General features: G+C 46.0%; 1 protein-coding gene across 1 annotated transcript in view; it reads right to left on the bottom strand.

Annotated features, from left to right (window-relative positions):
- Window positions 1-506: 506 nt before the first annotated feature.
- LOC138681606 (saccharopine dehydrogenase-like oxidoreductase) overlaps window positions 507-23,362 on the bottom strand; it is a 256,288-nt gene continuing 233,432 nt past the window's right edge. Inside the window, exon 12 of the mRNA XM_069769242.1 lies at window positions 507-725. Within this exon, the coding sequence (XP_069625343.1) occupies window positions 623-725 (103 nt within the window). The 3' untranslated portion in view covers window positions 507-622. The remainder of the gene's footprint in view (window positions 726-23,362) is intronic.

Below are 23,362 nucleotides of genomic sequence, written 5' to 3'. Positions count from 1 at the left end.
GCACACCTCCTTAAGTGACAATTCTGCTTCAGCAGCTTAGTCTACCAAGTTTGTGCTTGCTTTTAGTGACACATTAACTGTCTATTATTGCTTGATCTGGAATCTGTTACCACTTTGAGCAAAAATGGGGCTTGGAAAGTGAAAGCAAGGAGTACAAGAACAGCTCTGGAAAGTAACTGCTGCTAGTGGTGGCCCAGGTGATTGTGATTTTGCATGACTGATAGGTTAGGGGCTGGTAGGAAGGATAAAGCAAATATTTGCTGTATAGAAATCAAGGGGATGGGGGAGAGTTGACTGGTATATTAAGAGTTGGAATGTAACTACTGCACATGCTCAGCCAGCCTCTGGTGGTTGATGTCTTTGGCACCAAGTTGTACATTATGCAAGACAACAAATCTCACAGCATGAGAATGAAAGCTGATAGAAAAAGCATTCTCTCCAATTTCATACTGTGAGAATACCCCTTTATTATAGACTTTATTTACTAATGAAAAACATGAGAACAATTCTCATTTTACACAGAACTTTTTATTAATGCAATTCATGTTCATTTGAAAAATATATTGAATGTGTAATTAAGTGCTGAACCAGCTTGTCATGCAGGTAGCTATAGTGGAATGTACTACTCCGTCTGGCTAAGAACAGTAAAATGAATGCCAGCCTTATTCAGTCGGTCAATCAGCTTGGTTTTGGAAAATGCCGCTCCTGGAGTGTACACTCCTCCACTGCAAGATAAAAAAAAATTATTATATACACATATATTTATTAAAATTCGGATTACACCATGAATAAACAATAGCGCAGGAAATGCAGCAAAACTGTTGAGATATACAACCTGGTTTATAGACGTTGATGAAGAACCTCACTATGTACATGTGAAAAATGCTGAATCTTGTACAAAAAGAATAAAAGGGGTTATCCAGGTTTATGATCTTGAAGACCTTAACCTCACTCCTCAACATTGAAATTCCAGCATCAAGATTGAAAAGTCATGGAATTATGTGTTGAAAAATGGCTCTTGGGACACACTGTCAAATGGCCGTACTACTGGTTCCACCACCAAACCAATGTAATGCTGAGCTGTTAGTGTACCTAGAATGAAGGCAAGAGGGGTATAGTACATTCTGCCACCTCACCTCGTAATCACTGAAGTAGTTGTTGTCACAATTCATTTTTGGATATGTGACAGCTCTGGCTCTGCTTTAGTTTAAACATTGTTTTTTGCTTTCGTGCCAGCAAGGGTTAATGGCAGTTTTCTTGCTGGAATCTGCTTTGTTGCTGGTCAGCTGATGTGGGTGGTGACCATTCTCACCATCCTTTAAATAGTCACATGACGCATCAGCTGACTGTTGGTAATAGAATGTCATGGTTAGAAGGTTAATGTCCTGTGCTCTCAGGGTTAATGTTGGTAGCCTCTCTTTCAAGATGGGAGGGCTATTTATACTCGCTCCTAACCTGGTATCCTTGTCCACTATAGGTTTTCTGCAGTCTGTATGCTTGACCTCTGAAGTGTGTGCTGGCTTGCTTAGTGTCTTGCTGTCACGTGCTTTATTAGTTTTCCTGGATTACTGACCCCTGGCTTGGCTTCTGACTATTCCCTGACTCTCCCTGTTGGTATCTTGTAATCTCCTGGCTATGACCTCTGCTTGTTTCACTATTCTTTTATGCTTGTTCCTTCTCTGTTTCCCGGCGTCTGGCTCCGCCCCCTGACTGCCTCCCACTCTGTCACATGATCTTAGGTCCTTTTGCTTTACCTGATCACTCTGTCTCATGTGGAAGGTCCCGTTGGTGATCAGGTTAGTTACCCGGTGTCTGGTCCAGTTCCGTTGATGCTGGGTGCAGTTTCCCCTGCAGCATTAATACCGCATATCGTGACATAGAGTTATTCTATGTAGACCAGCCTAGGAGTTTTGAGCTCTCTGGTACCAGCGGTTAATTTGCTGCTTCTGTGAAGTTTGGTTTCCTGATTTTGTGTCCTCTGCTGTGTGGAGATTGGTGGTGGTGGCTGGAGCTAAGTTTCTTGTTCCCCTTTCCTTGACAGTCTCGTGCTTGTCACTGCCGGACAGTGCACTAGCCAGAGTCTAGTGAGGTGACAGCTAGGGACTAGGCAAGTGACGACAGCGGGGATAAAGGACCCGCATAGGGCGTTAGGGGAGCTTAGGGATAGGCACAAGCTGTATTAGGAGGTGCTCCATCCCTCGTTCCCTACTATTAGGGCCTTCTTCTCCCTTTTTCCATCCCGTTGTTGGTGTTTGTTGTGTCGTCTACTGGAATTACCCATGTCGGTAGTGACAGTTGTCTTGTGAAGGCCTCTTCATGCCATTGCCCACATCATCACCATACTAATCTCTGGTTTTCATTGCATCCAAGACGAGAAGCGGGATAATCACTGAAGAGGATAGACCTCAATTCCAACTTCATGTCTCTATCTGGAGACAAAGTGGGCAATACCTTGAAGAGGCCTTCATGAGGCAACATCACATTGGTCCAACTCCCGGGATTATCCATAATATATGGTAACCGGGCTGCTCTAGTGTTCATTCTAGGTACACCAACAGCTCGGTGTTACAGCCATTTCTTCAAAGTGTATCGCACAAGGAGCAATTATTCAATATTACACTGAGCCACGTATTGTTTGTGTTACTATGAGCAGACTGCATGGCCTTAACATACTACCATAGCCTGCAGTGTCTCTGGACTTGCCAAGCAATGACGTCCCGATTGTGCTCCCAAGGGCATTCGGTGTTGCACTATAGTCCTCGACAACCATTAATAGCAAACCAAGGTGTGGAAGTGAATGTATTTTTGCGTCTTGTGCTCATACTCTATACTAAATAAATAGAAATCTTTTGAAAATCGTGTCTCCATTTTTTCATCATTTGCATACTATTATTAACAAGTCTCTTGATCCCGGGATTTTCATAATTTCACAACTTTTCAGTCTTTGTTTTGCAATCTCAATACTAAGGAAAGTAGATCAATGGGCAGGCGGATATGAAATTCAGTAAATTGCAGCTTTGCTCCCATTGAAGTTGAAGTGATGATATTGATAGAAAATCCATATCATAAGGCGAGACAAGCCCTTTAATGGATTACACAATATAAAATAAAAACAGAGGATTCTACAAAATTGAAACATGATTAGAAACAGTAGAGATTTTCACATTAACCATTAAGAAGCTGAACTAATACACACACTGAGACAAAAGATTGTTATCCTGTAATGTTTCCTGGCTTTCCTGTGTTCAATCAATGTCTGGCGGCTGCAGTGTATATTTATCATGCATTAGCGCAGACCTGGACAAACTACATTCTGGGGGCCACATGTTGCCCTTTGCATGTTCCTAACACATCAGATGAGCTGGAAACAGTGACCACAGACAGGCTCCATCTCAATTTTGTGGTGGGAAGGACACAGCAGGCAGCAAAGACCAGAGGATAGCAGCAGGGGGGGGGGGGGGAAGTTGGGTGAACGTGGGCTAGGTGAGAAGTGTTTGTTTATGGTCACTCTTATTTACGTGAAGAGGACATAAGGTACCGTCACATTTAGCTACGCTGCAGCGATACCGACAACGATGCCGATCGCTGCAGCGTCGCTGTTTGGTCGCTGGAGAGCTGTCACACAGACAGCTCTCCAGCGACCAACGATGCCGGTCCCCGGGTAACCAGGGTAAACATCGGGTTACTAAGCGCAGGGCCGCGCTTAGTAACCCGATGTTTACCCTGGTTACCAGTGCTAATGTAAAAAAAAAAAAACACTACATACTTACATTCCGGTATCTGTCCCCCGGCGCTGTGCTTTCCTGCACTGACTGTGAGCGCCGGCTAGCCGTAAAGCACAGCGGTGACGTCACCGCTGTAATCTGCTTTACGGCTGGCCGGCGCTCACAGTCCGTGCAGGAAAGCACAGCGCCGGGGGACAGACACCGGAATGTAAGTATGTAGTGTTTGTTTTTTTTTACATTAGCACTGGTAACCAGGGTAAACATCGGGTTACTAAGCGCGGCCCTGCGCTTAGTAACCCGATGTTTACCCTGGTTATCAGTGAAGACATCGCTGAATCGGCGTCACACACGCCGATTCAGCGATGTCTGCGGGAGTCCAGCGACAAAATAAAGTTCTGGACTTTCTGCTCCGACCAACGATGGCACAGCAGGATCCTGATCGCTGCTGCGTGTCAAACTCAACGATATCGCTATCCAGGACGCTGCAACTTCACGGATCGCTAGCGATATCGTTCAGTGTGAAGGTACCTTTAGTGTTGGGGGCTTTTTAGAATCATATTGTGAGGGGAGCCATCATACTTCGTGTGGGATATCACTATACGGTGTTAGGGGGCTCTGGGGTCATTATATTGTGTGTGCAAGCATTGTACTGTGTGTGGATGACTGTGGTGTCCAGCATACTGTGTGCTGAGCTGTGGGACCATCATACTGTGTGGAGGGCATGTGGAGGCCATCATATTGTGGAATGTGGTGGGTGGGTCTTAATCGTCATTGCGCACATAGGGCGCTGTAGGGGGTTATACTGCTTATGGAGTCATTCAATGTGTCGGATCACGGTGTGACGCGCCAGAGAATGTCGGTGTGAAAGAGGGTCACATACTGTTTTTAGGGAAGATGTTTTTCATGGTACTGAGGGCTGGATATCAGAAGCAGTATTATTAGTCCCTCTATGATAGAAATGGTCTCATATGGCCGCCTCGCCCCTACCTTCTGTCTCTTCCCCACTTTCCCATAGAATGTAAGTCCGCAAGGACAGGGTCCTCTCCCCTCTGTACCAGTCTCACTGTAGACCTGCTTACTGTAATCAATATCTATAACCCTGTATGTAACCCCTTTCTCATGTACAGGACCATGGAATTAATGGTGCTATATAAATTAATAATAATAATAATATGGCCCCTCATGAAAATTAATTGCCCACCTCTGCTATACAGTATAAAATAATGATTTTAAATAAATGTAGTAAGAAAAAGGAGCCAGCACTTCGATTAATTGTGCAAAAGGTAGATTTTTACTAGCCCATGTGGCAACTGAAATGTCACCACATGGGCCAATAAAAGTCAACCTTTGCTCAAATATTTGATGTGCTGCCTCCTTTCTGTTAATATATTGCAGTGGACAATTTGGGTATACAGCATAAGACAAAAGTGAGTACTCCCCTCAAATTTTGGTAAATATTTTATCTTTTTGTGGGACAACACTGAAGATTCAGTGTAAAGCTTGCATAACATAATAATGTACAGCTTGCATAACAGTGTAACTTTGGTGTGCTCTCTAAATAACTCACACAGCCATTAATGTCTAAACCGCTGGCAACAAAATACACAGCCATTAATGTCTAAACTAGCAAGGAAAATAGCTGAATTGTGCCTAATTAGCCATTCTCCCTACCCAACGTCATGTGACTTATTAGTGTTATGAGGTCTCATTTGTGAATGGGGAGCAGGTGTGGTAACTTTGGTGCTATCGCTCTCATACTCTCTCATACTCATCACGGGAAGTCCAATATGGCACCTCATGGTGAAGAACTCTTAGGTTCTGAAACCCAAAAAAAAGATTTGTTGCTCTACGTAAAGATGGCCTAGGCTATAAGAATATTGCCAACACCCAGAAACTGAGCTGCAGCACGGTGGCCAAGACTATACAGCAGTTTAAAAAGACAGGTTCTACTCCTCAGAACAGGCCTCGCCACGGTCGACCAAAGAAGTGAAGTGCACATAGTCAGCGTCATATCCAGAGGTTGTCTTTTCAAAATAAATGTATCAGTGCTGCCAGTATTGCTACAGAGGTTAAGGGGATGGTGTAGGACAGCCTGTCAGTGCGCACACCATACGCCACACTCTGTATTAAACTCGTCTGCATGGCTCTCGTCCCAGAAGGAAGCCTGTTCTAAAGATGATGCACATGAAAACCCAGAGTTTGCGGAAGACAAGCAGACTACAGGACATGGTTCCAGTAAGCCAATATAAACTTATTTGGTTCAGATGGTGCTAAGCGTGTGTGGCAAATAGGTAGGGAGTGCAAAGACAAGTGTGTCTTGCCTACTGTCAAGTATGATGGTTGGGATTGTCATGGTTTGGGGGCTGCTTGAGTGCTGCCAACATGTGCTGTAACATACTAAAGCAGAACATGATCCCCTCCCTTCAGAAACTGGGCCGCAGGTCTGTATTCCAACATGATAAAAACCCCAAACACACCTCCAAGATGACCACTGCCTTGCTAAAGAAACTGAGGATAAAGGTGCAGGACTGGCAAAGCATGTCTCCAGACTTAAACCCTATTGAAAATCTGTGGGACAAGCTCAAACGGAAGGTGAAAGAGCGCAATAACATCCACCAGCTCCATGATGACATCATGGAGAAGTCGAAGAAGATTCTAGGGCAACCTGTGAAGCTCTAGTGAACTCCATGCTCGAGAGTTAAGGCAGTGCTTGAATATAATGGTAGCCACTAGTGATGAGCGAACGTGCTCGCCACTACTCGTTACTCGCCCGAGTATCACTATGCTCTGTGTACTCAGCGAGCACCGAGCATTTCCGGGATTATTCGGCGGTACCTGGTGTCTCCACCCAGCGTTTTTGGCGGACATTAAAGACCCAATCACGGTGCAGGGATTGTCTGCCAGGCCATGAAACGCCGCAGCCATCTTTGTTGTGGTCGTGCAGTGATTGGCTAGGCCGCACAGCAGCATCCCAAGTATAAGGGACCTGGCGCCGCCCTGCTCGACGCATTCATCTCCGGATTCAGCGAGAGTAGGGAGAGCTGCTGCAGAATCGTGGTTTTTAGAGTTATTGTAGGTCTGCAACTCTTAAATCCACAACTCCTCAGAAACCAAAGTCCTTTTTATGGCAAATTTGTGGGTCCAGATATTGCAGCGCTAGGTAGGCAGGGCACAGCATATCCATATCAGTGCAAGACCTGCAGGCACTGTATGTGCGTCCATTGCTCCCACTGCATCCATACCAAAGCTCTATAACTGTCTGCTGCTGCTGCAGCTTCTTTACTATATACCTAGTTGTATTTTTTTTCCCAAAAAATTCACCCCCCAAAAAAACAAAAATATACAGTCTGTTCTGTCAGACTGAGGTCTGTTGAAAAATCATAGTTTGTCAGGCATACGTAGCATAGTTGTGTGTGCTAGCCTTCTGCCACTTTTTTTTGTGTTTTAAATTCACCGAAAAAGGCATATATCTGTGTGCTTCAAGTTTTTGCATTGTAGGCCGGTGTACCCCTTTTTTTTTGCTGTCTGATACTCTAATTATATACAGCACTATTTTGCATAAAAAAAAAAAAAAAAAAAACAGGCCACATATTTGCCAGTGTGTTATTTCTGTGACAACCCTCATATATCTGCGTGCTCCAAGTTTGATAATTGTAGGCCGGTGGACCACTTTTTTGCTGTCTGTTACTCTAATTCTATACAGCACTATTTAGCTTAAAAAAATAATAAAAGGCCACATATTTGCCAGTGTGGTATTTCCGTGACAGCCCTCATATATCTGCATGCTCCTAGTTTGGTCATTGTAGGCCGGTGTACCCCTTTTTTTGCTGTCTGATACGATACTCCAATTCTATACAGCACTATTTTGCATTTAAAAAAAAAAAACAGGCCACATTTTTGCCAGTGTGGTATTTCCGTGACAGCCCTCATATATCTGCGTGCTCCAAGTTTTCGCATTGTAGGCCGGTGTACCCCTTTTTTTGCTGTCTGATACGATACTCTAATTCTATACAGCACTATTTTGCATTTAAAAAAAAAAAAAACAGGCCACATTTTTGCCAGTGTGGTATTTCCGTGACAGCCCTCATATATCTGCGTGCTCCAAGTTTTCGCATTGTAGGCCGGTGGACCCCTTTTTTTGCTGTCTGATACTCTAATTCTATACAGCACTATTTAGCTTCATATATCTGCGTGCTCCAAGTTTGGTCATTGTAGGCCGGTGGACCCCTTTTTTTGCTGTCTCATGCACTAATTCTATACAGCACTATTTAGCTTTTTAAAAAAAGGCCACATATTTGCCAGTGTGGTATTTCCGTGACAGCCCTCATATATCTGCGTGCTCCAAGTTTGGTCATTGTAGGCCGGTGTACCACTTTTTTTTGCTGTTAGGCTAGTTTCACATTTGCGTTAGAATCTGCAGTGTTTAATCCGCATCCGCAAGTACAGGAAAAGACGCATATAAACACGTACAAACGCGGCATTTTTTAGACGCATGCGGTTAAAAAACGCAGCGTTTGCACGCTTCTCAATGCGTTTTTTCCTGCGTTTGCGTTTTTGGTGCGCATGGTGACAAATTTTACAGGAGAAAAATCTAAATAACCAGACACCGCCAATGTGACTACAGGGGGCGTGTATTATGGGATATCTTTATATAGACCCTTGAACAGCTGAAATCTTCAGATTTTGCTCCTGTATCCTGTGTCATAATGGATCTTCGCATGGAGAGCTTTTATTTCAACCTGGATTTAAAGGGACTCTGTCACCTGAATTTGGAGGGAACAATCTTCAGCCATAGAGGCGGGGTTTTCAGGTGTTTGATTCACCCTTTCCTTACCCGCTGGCTGCATGCTGGCTGCAATATTGGATTGAAGTTCATTCTCTATCCTCCGTAGTACATGCCTGCACAAGGCAATCTTGCCTTGCGCAGGCATGTACTATGGAGGACAGAGAATGAACTTCAATCCAATATTGCAGCCAGCATGCAGTCGGCGGGTAAGGAAAGGGTGAATCAAACACCTGAAAACCCCGCCTCTATGGCTGAAGATTGTTCCCTCCAAATTCAGGTGACAGAGTCCCTTTAAGCATCAAGCTGTTTCTTGCCTGTGTGTTTGCTTGGGAGCAAGACAGAAATCGAAAAAGACGGAGGAGACATCATAGGCGTTTTTGGAGACACCCCATTATTGAACTACGTGAGAGCTGTGGAGCATATCACACGCTGTATGGCGAGCTTAATGCCAACCTGGACAAATTCCCAGAATATACCAGGATGTCGCAAGACTCGTTCCGGGATTTGCTTACTCATGTCCAAGGAACCATATGGAGACAGGACACCCAGCTCCGTAGAGCGATTCCACCAGAGGAACGTCTGCTGGTTACTAAGGTACGTAACAAATCTAAACCAATGGCAGTGCAAATTTGGGGTGTTCTGACATGTATTTTTTTGGTATTTTCCTTTATGTCTTTAGCATAACAACACCATAAATAGAATTGATTGTAATTTCTTTTTTTTTAAATTTTCTTCCAGATTTCTGGCAACCGGAGAGAGTTTATCATCCCTCCACTTCCAATACCGGCTTGGAATATCCACCCTGTCCGGAATAGTTGCGGACACCTGCCGGGCTTTGTGGAATGTACTCCGGGATGAGTTCATACCCCTACCCACCTTGGACATGTAGATTGGAATTGCGGAAAAATTCTGGAGTGTGTGTGATTTCCCCAACTGTTTGGGAGCGGTGGATGGAAAGCACATCCGCAGCCAGAACAGGATCGGTGTACTTCAATTATAAAAAATATTTTTCTGTTGTGCTCATGGCAATAGCCGATGCGGACTGTCGCTTCATCGCCATGGACATTGGAGCTTTTGGCTGTGGCAACGATTTCCAGACTTTTAAGAACTCTGATATGGGCCGCCGTGTGTATGGCAAAAATTTTCATTTTCCACGGCCACGACCTCTCCCCAACACTCAAGGTCCACCAATGCCATTTGTTATGGTTGGTGATGAGGCCTTCCAGATGTGTGAAAACCTACTGAAGCCATATTCCAGTCGGGACTTGAATCACACTAAAAGGATTTTTAACTACAGACTGACCAAAGCCCGATGAACTGTAGAGTGTACCTTTGGGATTCTAGTCTCAAAATGGCGCATTCTTGCATCAGCCATTAATCTAAAAATGGAGACAGTCAAACGAGGTGGTCAAAGCCTGTGTGGTTCTGCACAATTACATAATGGCTAAGGAGCGGCCCAACATTGAACTGGATAAACCAGTACCCGATTACCAGCATCACCCGCTGCGGTCAACAGCTGAAGTTGGCCACATGCAGGACCAATTTGCTGCCTTTTTTGATTCGGATATTGGGCGTGTGTCATGGCAGGACAATGTTGTGTAAATGTCCTGTTGGGATTTTATCTGTACCAGTTATTTTCTTAAATGTTACTAATATTTCTCGTTAATAAACTTTATTTTTTGGTGTCTTGACAGTGTCTCCTATGTATGTCCTCTACAAACCAAGGCTGTCCTCACATTAGCAGTATTTGGTCTGCATGTAGTATCAGTATTTGTAATCTAAAACCAGGAGTGGGTGACAAAAGCTGAGGTGCTAGATATGTTATTATTATAATTTTCCTCTAATTGTTCCACTCCTTGTTTTGGCTTACAAATACTGATATAAAATACTGACCACATACTGTTATTGTGACGGCAACCATGTTGTTTTAGTGGTAAGGTTGTTGACGTCATTGCGTCCTGATTCTGTTCTGCAGTATCAATTGGACACAGACTGAAGAGACAATGACTGTCATACAAAACAGATCTATACTCATCAAGTCAGGTGTCAGAAATAATGAGTTCATGATGCACATATAACAGCCTCATGAATTCACTATTTCTGACACATGTCCAGGTGAGCATAGATATGCCGTGTATGACCGCCATCGTCCCTTCTTTGTGTGAAATAAATTACGTACACAGATGAGAAAATGGAGGTTATACAAGGCAGTTCTCTACTCACCAGGTCAGGTGTCCTAACTAATGAGTTTTTGGACACCTGACCTGTTGAGTATAGTTCTGCATTGTATTTCTGCCATTTTCTCTTCAGTCTACAACACTAGTCACAGACTAAGCAGAAAGAAGAGATTATGGAGATAATACAAGTATTAATTTTTTGGCCCACCTCATATCTGTATACTAAAGACACACAAAGCTGCAGTCTTTTACTTGCTAACTACTGGAGCTATGATGTGGCCAAAAAATTAAGTGTTCGGCGCACGGTGTGTGTTGACGGCGGCGAAATACACAATTAAACCACACATAATTGGGGGCTAAAAATAATGTCATTTATTTTGTTATACACAAACTTTTTATTTAACTGCGCCTGCTTGGGGTAGAGTGATGGAAACGGGGGGTGTGAAGCAGTGAGTACTGTTGTGAATTCAGCTTTTGGGCTCCCTCCGGTGGTTGTAGAGGGTAATGCAGTTGTGCCTGGACTGCAGGAGTGGACAGGTGTATCTACTAATTGCAAAACTGACTGGGGTATATAGCTTTGCTCTATCCTTTAGTCAGTGCCAGTTGTCCATTGTTCTTGAAGGATTCACTTCCCTGCTGGTCTCTCCAGTTTGCTGTGTTTTTCTACAAAGATAAGTCCTGGCTTTGTTTTTGCTGTCCACCTGCAGTGGACCTTATAGTTCTGTGCATTTTCATGTTTTTGTCTTGTCCAGCTTGGTCTGTGAAGGATTTTTTGCAGCCTAGCTATTTCTCTGGAGATGCAGATATACCCCCCATGTCTTTAGTCAGATGTGGTGATCCGTATTTTCTGCGGTGGATATTTTCTAGTGTTTTTATACTGACCGCATAGTACTCTGTTCTATTCTTTCTTTTTAGCTAGTATGGCCTCCTATGCTAAAATCTGATTTCATATCTGCGTATGTTATTTTCCTCTCCTCTCACAGTCAATATTTGTGGGGGGCTATCTATCCTTTGGGGATTTTCTCTGAGGCAAGATAGGTTTCCTGTTTCTGTCTTTAGGGGTAGTTAGATCTTAGGCTGTGCTGAGGGGTCTAGGGAGTGTTAGGTACCCCCCACGGCTACTTCTAGTTGCGCTGCTAGGTTCAGGGTTTGCGGTCAGTACAGGGACCACCTTCTCCAGAGTCTGTCTCATGCTGCTCCTAGGCCACCACATCATAACAGTACAACTGGCCAACAATGAGTTAATTGCATCTCAGAAGAAGGGTGGAAAGATTTTGAGCCATTTTTTTTTCCTTAGCCTGTTTGGTCTGTTCCTCCCTCTTTACCTCTGGGTGGCTACGGAGTCTAGTATTAACATGAATGTTCAGGAGTTAGTTTCTCGGGTGGATCAGCTTGCTGCTAGGGTACAGGGTATTTCAGATTTAATTGTTCAGACTCCTGCCTTAGAGCCTAAGATTCCCACTCCTGATTTATTCTTTGGTGACAGATCCAAATTTTTGAGTTTCAAAAATAACTGTAAACTGTTTTTTGCATTAAGACCCCGGTCTTCTGGTGATCCTATTCAGCAGGTTAAAATCATCATATCTCTGCTGCATGGTGACCCACAGGATTGGGCATTTTCCCTGGAATCTGGCAATCCTGCTTTGCTTAATGTTGATTCGTTCTTTCAGGCATTGGGGTTGTTGTATGATAAGCCTAAAGGCCCCTTCACATTAAGCGACGCTGCAGCGATACCGACAACGATCCGGATCGCTGCAGCGTCGCTGTTTGGTCGCTGGAGAGCTGTCACACAGACAGCTCTCCAGCGACCAACGATCCCGAAGTCCCCGGGTAACCAGGGTAAACATCGGGTTACTAAGCGCAGGGCCGCGCTTAGTAACCCAATGTTTACCCTGGTTACCAGCGTAAAAGTAAAAAAAAACAAACACTACATACTTACCTACCGCTGTCTCTCCCTGGCGCTCTGCTTCTCTGCACTCCTCCTGTACTGGCTGTGAGACGCTCACAGCCAGTACAGGAGGAGTGCAGAGAAGCAGAGCGCCGGGGACAGACAGCGGTAGGTAAGTATGTAGTGTTTTTTTTTTTTTTACTTTTACGCTGGTAACCAGGGTAAACATCGGGTTACTAAGCGCGGCCCTGCGCTTAGTAACCCGATGTTTACCCTGGTTACCAGTGAAGACATCGCTAGATCGGTGTCACACACGCCGATCCAGCGATGTCCACGGGAGATTCAGCGACGAAATAAAGTTCTGGACTTTGTTCAGCGACCAACGATCTCCCAGCAGGGGCCTGATCGTTGGTCGCTGTCACACATAATGATTTCCTTAACGATATCGTTGCTATGTCACAAAAAGCAACGATATCGTTAACGATATCGTTATGTGTGAAGGTATTCTAATTCTGTGGATCAGGCTGAGAAAATCTTGTTAGCCCTGTGTCAAGGTCAAGAAGCGGCAGAATTGTATTGCCAGAAATTTAGAAAATGGTCTGTACTGACTAAATGGAATGAGGATGCCTTGGCGGCAATTTTCAGAAAGGGTCTTTCTGAATCCGTTAAAGATGTTATGGTGGGGTTCCCATCGCCTGCTGGTCTGAGTGATTCTATGTCTCTGGCCATTCAGATTGATCGGCGCTTGCGCGAGCGCAGAATTGTGCACGCTGTGGCGTTGTCCTCTGAGCGGAGCCCTGAGCCTATGCAGTGTGATAGGATTTTGTCTAGAGCTGAACGTCAAACATTCGGGCGTCAGAATAGGTTGTGTTTTTACTGCGGCGATTCTGCTCATGTTATTTCTGATTGCCCTAAGCGTACTAAGAGAATCGCTAGTTCTGTTGCCATCAGTACTATACAACCTAAATTTCTGTTATCTGTGACCTTGATCTGCTCATTATCATCATTTTCTGTCATGGCATTTGTGGATTCAGGCGCCGCTCTGAACTTTATGGACTTAGAATTTGCCAGACGTTGTGGTTTTCCCTTGCAGCCTTTGCAGAACCCTATTCCTTTGAGGGGCATTGATGCTACACCGTTGGCTAAAAATAAACCTCAGTTTTGGACACAGCTGACCATGCGCATAGCGCCAGCCCATCAGGAAGATTGTCGTTTTCTGGTGTTGCATAATGTGCATGATGATATTGTGCTGGGATTTCCATGGTTGCAGGTACATAATCCGGTGTTAGATTGGAAATCTATGTCCGTGACTAGTTGGGGTTGTCAGGGGGTTCATGATCAGGTTCCTTTGATGTCAATCTCCTCTTCCCCCTCTTCTGAAGTTCCTGAGTTTTTTCTGACTTCCAGGATGTATTCGATGAGCCCAAATCCAGTTCCCTTCCACCGCATAGGGACTGTGATTGTGCTATTGATTTGATTCCAGGTTGTAAGTTCCCTAAGGGCCGACTTTTCATCCTGTCTGTGCCTGAACCTACCGCCATGCGGAGCTATATTAAGGAGTCTTTGGAGAAAGGGCATATTCGGCCATTTTCTTCACCGTTGGGAGCGGGGTTCTTTTTTATTGCCAAGAAGGATGGCTCCTTGAGACCCTGTATTGATTATCGCCTCTTGAATAAGATCACGGTTAAATTTCAATACCCCTTGCCTTTGCTTACTGATTTGTTTGCTAGGATTAAGGGGTCTAGCTGGTTTACTAAGATTGACCTTCGAGGGGCATATAATCTTATTCGTATCAAGCAGGGTGACGAATGGAAAACTGCATTTAATACGCCCGAAGGCCATTTTGAATACCTTGTGATGCCATTCGGACTCTCTAATGCCCCATCTGTGTTCCAATCCTTCATGCGTGATATCTTTCGGAGTTATCTTGATAAATTCATGGTTGTATATTTGGATGATATTTTGATTTTTTCCAATGATTGGGAGTCTCATGTGAAACAGGTCAGGATGGTATTTCAGATCCTCCGTAATAATGCTTTGTTTGTGAAGGGGTCAAAGTGCCTCTTTGGAGTGCAGAAGGTTTCTTTTTTGGGTTTAATTTTTTCTCCCTCATCTATAGAAATGGATCCGGTTAAGGTTCAGGCCATTCATGATTGGATTCAGCCCACATCTGTGAAGAGCCTTAAGAAATTCTTGGGCTTTGCTAATTTTTATCGTCGTTTCATTGCCAACTTCTCCAGTGTGGTTAAACCTCTAACCGATTTGACCAAGAAAGGCGCTGATGTGACGAATTGGTCCTCCGCGGCTGTTTCTGCCTTTCAGGAGCTTAAACGCCGATTTACTTCTGCCCCTGTGTTGCGTCAGCCAGATGTTTCTCTTCCATTTCAGGTTGAGATTGACGCGTCTGAGATTGGGGCAGGGGCCGTTTTGTCTCAGAGGAATTCTAATGGTTCCTTGATGAAACCATGTGCCTTCTTTTCTCGGAAGTTTTCGCCTGCGGAACGCAATTATGATGTCGGCAATCGGGAGTTGTTGGCTATGAAGTGGGCATTTGAGGAGTGGCGACATTGGCTTGAGGGGGCCAAGCACCGTATTGTGGTCCTGACCGACCATATGAATCTGATTTACCTCGAGTCTGCCAAACGGCTGAATCCTAGACAGGCTCGATGGTCCCTGTTTTTCTCCCGTTTTGATTTTGTGGTCTCGTACATTCCTGGTACTAAGAATGTTAAGGCGGATGCCCTCTCTAGGAGTTATTTTCCTGATTCCCCTGGGGTTCTTGAGCCGGTCGGCATTTTGAAGGAAGGGGTGATTCTTTCTGCCATCTCCCCTGATTTGCGACGGGTTCTTCAGGAATTTCAGGCTGATAAGCCTGACCGCTGTCCTGTGGGGAAACTGTTTGTTCCTGATAGATGGACTAGTAAAGTGATTTCTGAGGTTCATTGTTCTGTGTTGGCTGGCCATCCTGGGATTTTTGGTACCAGAGATTTGGTTGGTAGGTCCTTTTGGTGGCCTTCTTTGTCGCGGGATGTGCGTTCTTTTAAGCAGTCCTGTGGGATTTGTGCGCGGGCTAAGCCTTGCTGTTCCCGCGCTAGTGGGTTGCTTTTGCCATTGCCGGTCCCTGAGAGACCTTGGACGCATATTTCTATGGATTTTATTTCCGATCTTCCTGTTTCCCAAAGAATGTCGGTTATCTGGGTTGTCTGTGACCGATTTTCTAAGATGGTTCATTTGGTGCCTTTGCCTAAATTGCCTTCTTCTTCTGATTTGGTTCCGTTGTTTTTTCAGCATGTGGTACGTTTGCATGGTATTCCGGAGAATATTGTGTCCGACAGAGGTTCCCAGTTTGTTTCTAGGTTTTGGCGGGCCTTTTGTGCCAAGCTGGGCATTGATTTGTCTTTTTCCTCTGCATTTCATCCTCAGACAAATGGCCAGACTGAGCGAACTAATCAGACCTTGGAGACCTATTTGAGATGCTTTGTGTCTGCTGATCAGGATGATTGGGTGGCTTTTTTGCCATTGGCCGAGTTTGCCCTTATTAATCGGGCTAGTTCGGCTACTTTGGTTTTGCCTTTTTTTTGTAATTTTGGTTTTCATCCTCGTTTTTCTTCTGGGCAGGTTGAGCCTTCTGACCTTCCTGGTGTGGATTCTGTGGTCGACAGGTTGCAGCAGATTTGGGCTTGTGTGGTGGACAATTTGGTGCTGTCTCAGGAGGAGGCTCAGCGTTTTGCTAACCGTCGTCGGTGTGTTGGTTCCCGGCTTCGGGTTGGTGATCTGGTTTGGTTATCTTCCCGTCATGTTCCTATGAAAGTTTCTTCCCCTAAGTTTAAGCCTCGATTTATTGGTCCTTATAGGATTTCTGAGATTATTAATCCGGTGTCCTTTCGCCTGGCGCTTCCGGCCTCTTTTGCTATTCATAATGTCTTCCATAGATCTTTGTTGCGGAAATATGTGGAGCCCGTTGTTCCCTCTGTTGATCCTCCGGCCCCTGTATTGGTCGATGGGGAGTTGGAATATGTTGTTGAGAAGATTTTGGATTCCCGTTTTTCGAGGCGGAAGCTTCAGTGCCTTGTCAAGTGGAAGGGTTATGGCCAGGAGGATAATTCTTGGGTTTCTGCCTCTGATGTCCATGCTGCTGATTTGGTTCGTGCCTTTCATCGGGCTCATCCTGATCGGCCTGGGGGCTCTGGTGAGGGTTCGGTGACCCCTCCTCAAGGGGGGGTACTGTTGTGAATTCAGCTTTTGGGCTCCCTCCGGTGGTTGTAGAGGGTAATGCAGTTGTGCCTGGACTGCAGGAGTGGACAGGTGTATCTACTAATTGCAAAACTGACTGGGGTATATAGCTTTGCTCTATCCTTTAGTCAGTGCCAGTTGTCCATTGTTCTTGAAGGATTCACTTCCCTGCTGGTCTCTCCAGTTTGCTGTGTTTTTCTACAAAGATAAGTCCTGGCTTTGTTTTTGCTGTCCACCTGCAGTGGACCTTATAGTTCTGTGCATTTTCATGTTTTTGTCTTGTCCAGCTTGGTCTGTGAAGGATTTTTTGCAGCCTAGTTATTTCTCTGGAGATGCAGATATACCCCCCATGTCTTTAGTCAGATGTGGTGATCCGTATTTTCTGCGGTGGATATTTTCTAGTGTTTTTATACTGACCGCATAGTACTCTGTTCTATTCTTTCTTTTTAGCTAGTATGGCCTCCTATGCTAAAATCTGATTTCATATCTGCGTATGTTATTTTCCTCTCCTCTCAGAGTCAATATTTGTGGCGGGCTATCTGTTATGATCTGGTGGTTTAGGAGCAACATGGAACGAGCTCTGAAGAACGTGGTAACTGTACTGACCGCAGTCCCTAAGCTCAACACAACACTAGAAGTAGCCGTGGAATGCTCCTAACTCTCCCTAGGCATCTCGTCACAGCCTAAGAGCTAACTACCCCTAAAGATAGAAGCAGGAAAGCTATCTTGCCTCAGAGAAAATCCCCAAAGGATAGATTAGCCCCCCACAAATAATGACTGTGAGTGGAGAGGGAAAAGACATACACAGAATGAAACCAGGATGAGTACAGGAGGCCAGTCTAGCTAAATAGATAGGACAGGATGGAATACTGTGCGGTCAGTATAATACACTACAAAAAAATCCACGCAGAGTTTACAAAAATCTCCACACCTGACTAAAGGTGTGGAGGGTAAATCTGCTTCCCAGAGCTTCCAGCAAGACAGAATTAATTCATACTGATAAGCTGGACAAACATAGAAAGCACAGAACGGATAAGTCCACAATCTATGGACAGAAAAGAGCAAGCAAAAACTTAGCTTTGCTGAACTGGTCAGGATAACAGGGAAATCCAAAGAGATGTGAATCCAACCAGGAACCATTTACAAGTGGCACTGGCTGAAGGAAAAGCCAGGCCTAAATAGCCGAGCAGAAGAGACGATAAGTGGAGGCAGCTGATGACAGCTAACTCCAAGGAGCAGCCATACCACTAGAAACCACAAGAGGGAGCCCAAGAGCAGAACTCACAAAAGTGCCACCCACAACCACCGGAGGGAGCCCAAGAGCAGAACCCACAACAGCTATCTATCCTTTGGGGATTTAGCAGTCTGCAGCTGCTTCTACTGATTGTCTTTCTGCTCGGCTATTTATGCCTGGCTCTCTCTTCAGCCAGTGCCACTTGTCAATGGTTCCTGGTTGGATTCACATCTCTTTGGATTTCCCTGTTATCCTGACCAGTTCAGCAAAGCTAAGTTTTTGCTTGTTCTTTTCTGTCCACAAGTTGTGGACTTATCCGTTCTGTGCTTTCTATGTTTGTCCAGCTTATCAGTATGAATTAATTCTGTGTAGCTGGAAGCTCTGGGAAGCAGATTTACCCTCCACACCTTTAGTCAGGTGTGGAGATTTTTGTAAACTCTGCGTGGATTTTTTGTAGTGTTTTATACTGATCGCACAGTATTCCATCCTGTCCTATCTATCTAGCTAGACTGGCCTCCTGTGCTCATCCTGGTTTCATTCTGTGTATGTCTTTTCCCTCTCCACTCACAGTCATTACTTGTGGGGGGCTATCTATCCTTTGGGGATTTTCTCTGAGGCAAGATAGTTTTCCTGTTTCAATCTTTAGGGGTAGTTAGTTCTCAGGCTGTGACGAGGTGCCTAGGGAGTGTCAGGAGCATCCCACGGCTACTTCTAGTGTTGTGTTGAGCTTAAGGACTGCGGTCAGTACAGGTACCACTTCCTTCTGAGCTCGTCTCATGTTGCTCCTAAACCACCAGATCATAACAGTACCCCCCACGGCTACTTCTAGTTGTGCTGCTAGGTACAGGGTTTGGGGTCAGTACAGGGACCACCTTCTCCAGAGTCTGTCTCATGCTGCTCCTAGGCCACCAGATCATAACAGAGGCCTGGCTAACAGTGGACGACGCAGGGGTGGCAGGAGAAGGGGCAATGAAACTTGTGGGGTCTGGTAGTTCGGGGATAGGGCTTGACACATGAGAGGCCTGAGACGCACTGGAAGGGTGAGACAAACCTGACATTACAGACACACTGGGAGGTGAGGGGAAGGAATATTAAGAGTACGCTGTTTTTTATTTTTTCTCCCATTCTGGGATCGTCAGGTTCTGGTGAGCCTCGGTGGGCTCATGTCATGGCATGGTCGTGGTTGATGACCTGTCAGGGTCCGGCTGCACTGTGCCAGAGTCCATAGTGCTCGTAGAGCGTGCAGCCATGCCAGAGTCCATAGTGCTCGTAGAGCGTGCAGCCATGCTAGAGTCCATAGTGCTCGTAGAGCGTGCAGCCATGCCAGAGTCCATAGTGCTCGTAGAGCGTGCAGCCATGCCAGAGTCCATAGCGCTTGTAGAGCGGAAGGCCATGCCTGGATCCTGCTGCATCGTGGTGGTGGTACGGAAGGCCATGCCAGGGTCCTGCTGCTTCGTGGTGGTGGCGGTACGGAAGGCCATGCCAGGGTCCTGCTGCATCGTGGTGGTGGCGGTACGGAAGGCCATGCCAGGGTCCTGCTGCATCGTGGTGGTGGCGGTACGGAAGGCCATGCCAGGGTCCTATTGCATCGTGGTGGTGGCGGTACAGAAGGCCATGCCAGGGTCCTGCTGCATTGTGGTGTCAGTGGAGGAGGTCCAAACAGGAGCAGCGGTTGTCGTGGTGGCGGTGGGCTGTCCAACAGCACTCGGCATGGTGGTGGTGCTGTACTGGTGTCCGGCAGTGCTAGGAATAGAGGTAGCCGTGCAGTGGTATGCAGCAGAGGTCGGCATTGATGTTAATCGTGACAGTGAAGGAACAGGTGGATATGCTGCCACTGTCTGCTGAGAATACCGACGCTGCTGCATAGCCTGCATGTAAGCAGCATTGCAGGCCTGCATGACACTAAGCTGGAGATCAGAAGTAAGGTGTTCCAACATGCCCTGCTCAATTTGGTTAAAAAAATGATGTGCTGGCCTCTGGAGGTCGGCTTTTACTTGGTCAAGGCTTTTGGTGACCTCCTGGATACGTGTATTCATGTGGCTAAGGGAAATATCCATTCGGTCACCCAAAGCCTTGAGTCCTTCGTGAAAAACCGAGCTCAAGCGCAAAAACTCGGGCATGAGGGACCTGTCCGATGCCCTCTGCCGCTGCCGGGAGGAGCCCCCAAAAAAAAGGGGAAGAGGCAGAGGACTGGGAAAGGGGAACACCTGATGGACCAGCTTCCTGGTCTCCAGTTTGTGTGGCAGGCCCACTTGCTGCAGCGCTGCTGGATGGCTGGGACGGGTCCATGGCTGTCTGATGAAGGACCGCTCAAGAACCTGGGCCAACAGTGCTGCTCCATGTGCTGTGAAAAAAGGAAAAAAAAATAATAACAAAAATTAATCAGACGCCAACTCCTGTGGGATAGAAACATACAGATTATGGCAATACAACACAACCTAATGCACGGGAGAAATACTTCTCGTTCTCTGGGCAAGGACCGGTCTTAAAAATGCCAGAACGCGATGGTATTTGTACTTTCGGATCCTTGCTCCTGAACCACTGGGAACACGGCTCTCGTGACGCAGGTCCTTGTTGAAGCGGTCCTTCTTCGAATGCCAACGTGTTTTGACTTTGAGCACTGTTGAAAAAACAAAAAATTATGGTTAGACAATGTACTTTTGGCCGTGCTCACACAACTGTATGTGATGAGAGAAACTCCTGAGAGTTTCTCTCATCACACACAGTTGTGTGAGCACAGCCAAGGTCTCTGCTGCTTCACACTGCATTCTAATACTTACAAAATGCATTTCGGACCCGAGTAGGGGCGTTGTCCCAGCCATCCCACATCGCTTTGGCCACCTCATTCCATAGGCGCCGGATCGTCACGTCCGAGTGCTGTGGAACCCGGGTGGACTCGCTCCTGGACCAGGGAGATGAGGAGGTCATTTTCTATGAGGTCTTCATCCCGTTCTGGAACCTTAAAATTAAATACAGACATTAATGTTGGATACATTAACATAAGGAAAAGAAAACAGAGGCTGAGAAATGGCATGAATAAGGAAAGTCAAGATACAAAAGGAATGCAGAAGAAAAATGTAAAGAAATAGGACTGTAAAGAAAGGAAGATTCAAGAATACTAAAGTGAGGATACAGTAAACAGTCAGCCAGGTATATTTACACGCTGCCGCCTTGACACTCAACCGTGACCCCGCTGCTCCTGCCCAGCCTCTGCCGCGGTAGAAGTGCTCTAAAAAACTGAAGAAAAAAAATTATCATATGTGTAGATGTGACAGTGAATACTTACCAATCTGACGAGGTGAGTACTCACTTCACTGACATGTTCGACTTCAGAAGGCCCAGGACGTTGCTCCTCATCAGAAGAAGAAGACATTCTGATTCATGCAGAAAGAAAGAAATGGCAGAAATTAGTACATGTAGAGCCAGAAAATAGAAAATAAAGGCATTGGCTAGGATATACTCACATTGTTCTGAGTGTAGATTCCTTCCTGTGTCTCGTCTGCTGCGTCTGGAAAGCTTCTCTGTCTGCTGCGTAGTGACCTGCAACTGTCCACTCCCTCCCTTTATCACCTTGTATGTGGGGGTGGCTTATCAGTGTCTAGACATGTTTTTCTCTGGTGCAACGCATGCGTTCACGAATGCAAGCAAACGCATGTGCTTGTGAATGCATGCGTTCACATAGACAGCAATGCGTTTTTTTGGCGCATTCCTTACGCAATCGACCACATACGTTTCTAGGCGGCAAATTGACGCCTCTAAAATTACTACATGTAACGATTACCGCGCTAAACCGCAGATGACGAAACGACGCATGCGTCGTCAAACGCGGCCAAACGCAACCGATCGCAGACGCATGCGTCCCTAATGTTAAATATAGGAATACACAACGCATGCGGATATTTGCGGAAGAAACGCTGTGGATACAACCGCAAATGTGAAACCGGCCTTACTCTAATTATATACAGCACTATTTTGCATTTAAAAAAAACAGGCCACATATTTGCCAGTGTGGTATTTCCGTGACAGCCCTCATATATCTGCGTAATCCAAGTTTGGGCATTGTAGGCCAGTGGAACACTTTTTTGCTTTGATACTCTAATTCTACACAGCAGTATTTAGCATAAAAAAATATAAAAAGACCACATTTGCCAGTGTGTTATCGCTGTCAGACGTCTGATGTATTTGTGGCCTACAAAAGGTGGAATTCAGGCCTTACATTCAGCTTTATTTGCTGTCTGTTACCCTAGTTCGGCACACTATTTTAGTTATTTATTAACAAATAAAGGCCACATATCGAACAGCGTGGTATCTCGCTCAAAATACTTCTCTTTCAAGTTGTTATGGCTGCTTCATGACTGTGTTAAATGCTCCAACTACTACTACCACCATCATCATCTTCTGCCTAGAGGCAGTCACTGTGCACATAGAAAGTCTGAGGCAGAGTGTGAACGCTTGGGTGGTGCTGTAGTCTGTCTCTGTATTATGAAGGCGTATGCTCCCGCCAATAAAAGCATTACTGCCAGAAAGCGAGGAGCCATGCTCACAGCGACCGCCAGAGAGCACGGCACTGTGCGCTCCATGACCGTGAGCAGGGCCATATTTGCCACTAGGCACTTGAGGGCACGTGCCTAGGGCGGGGCGATGTGAGGGGGCGGCACCTGAGCAAGTTTTAAAAAAAATATATATTTTTTTTAGATCCGGGGTCAGCCCGGCCACCCGCCCACCTCAGCCCGGCTGCTGCGGAGGGAGGGGGTCTCGGGCGCAGGGCCCCCGCTATCAGGGCATTACTTGTTAGTGTGCATCTGGTGTCCAGAAATGGGTGCTGTACCTTTAAGCAGCAGCAGGCAGGCCCAAGTGCATCATGGTCCTGACGCCGGTCATGTGACATGCTGCACACTCTTCTTAATGTAGGAGCACTGGAGCAGACTGCAGAGCTGAGCAGCATGTCATGTTTGTGGGAGAAGATACTGAAGTCGGCGGTGAGCAGGGAGAGGAGGCGGGCAGTGTGAGAGGAAGCTGCAGAGAGGAGTGAGGTGAGAGAGGAGACGGGAGTCTGCTGATGTGAGTGAGGAGAGGGGAGGTTGCTAAGGGGAGAATATGAGAGGCTGGAGAGGAGATGAGAGGGGAGGCTGCTAAGGGGAGAGGAGAGGCTGGTGAGGGGAGGCTGCTAAGGGGAGGATATGAGTGGCTGCTGAGGAGAAGAGATGAGAGGCTGGTGTGGAGAGGCTGCTAAGGAGAGGAGATGAGGGGAGGCTGCTGAGGAGAGGAGATGAGAGGCTGGTGAGGGGAGGCTGCTGTGATGAGAGGGGAGGCTGGTGA

This window comes from Ranitomeya imitator, chromosome 5 (genome assembly GCF_032444005.1).
Source record: "Ranitomeya imitator isolate aRanImi1 chromosome 5, aRanImi1.pri, whole genome shotgun sequence".
Classification (NCBI taxonomy): Eukaryota; Metazoa; Chordata; class Amphibia; order Anura; family Dendrobatidae; genus Ranitomeya; species Ranitomeya imitator.
The sequence above is the reverse complement of the archived record's forward strand: the minus strand, read 5'-3'. Positions and strand labels throughout refer to the sequence as shown.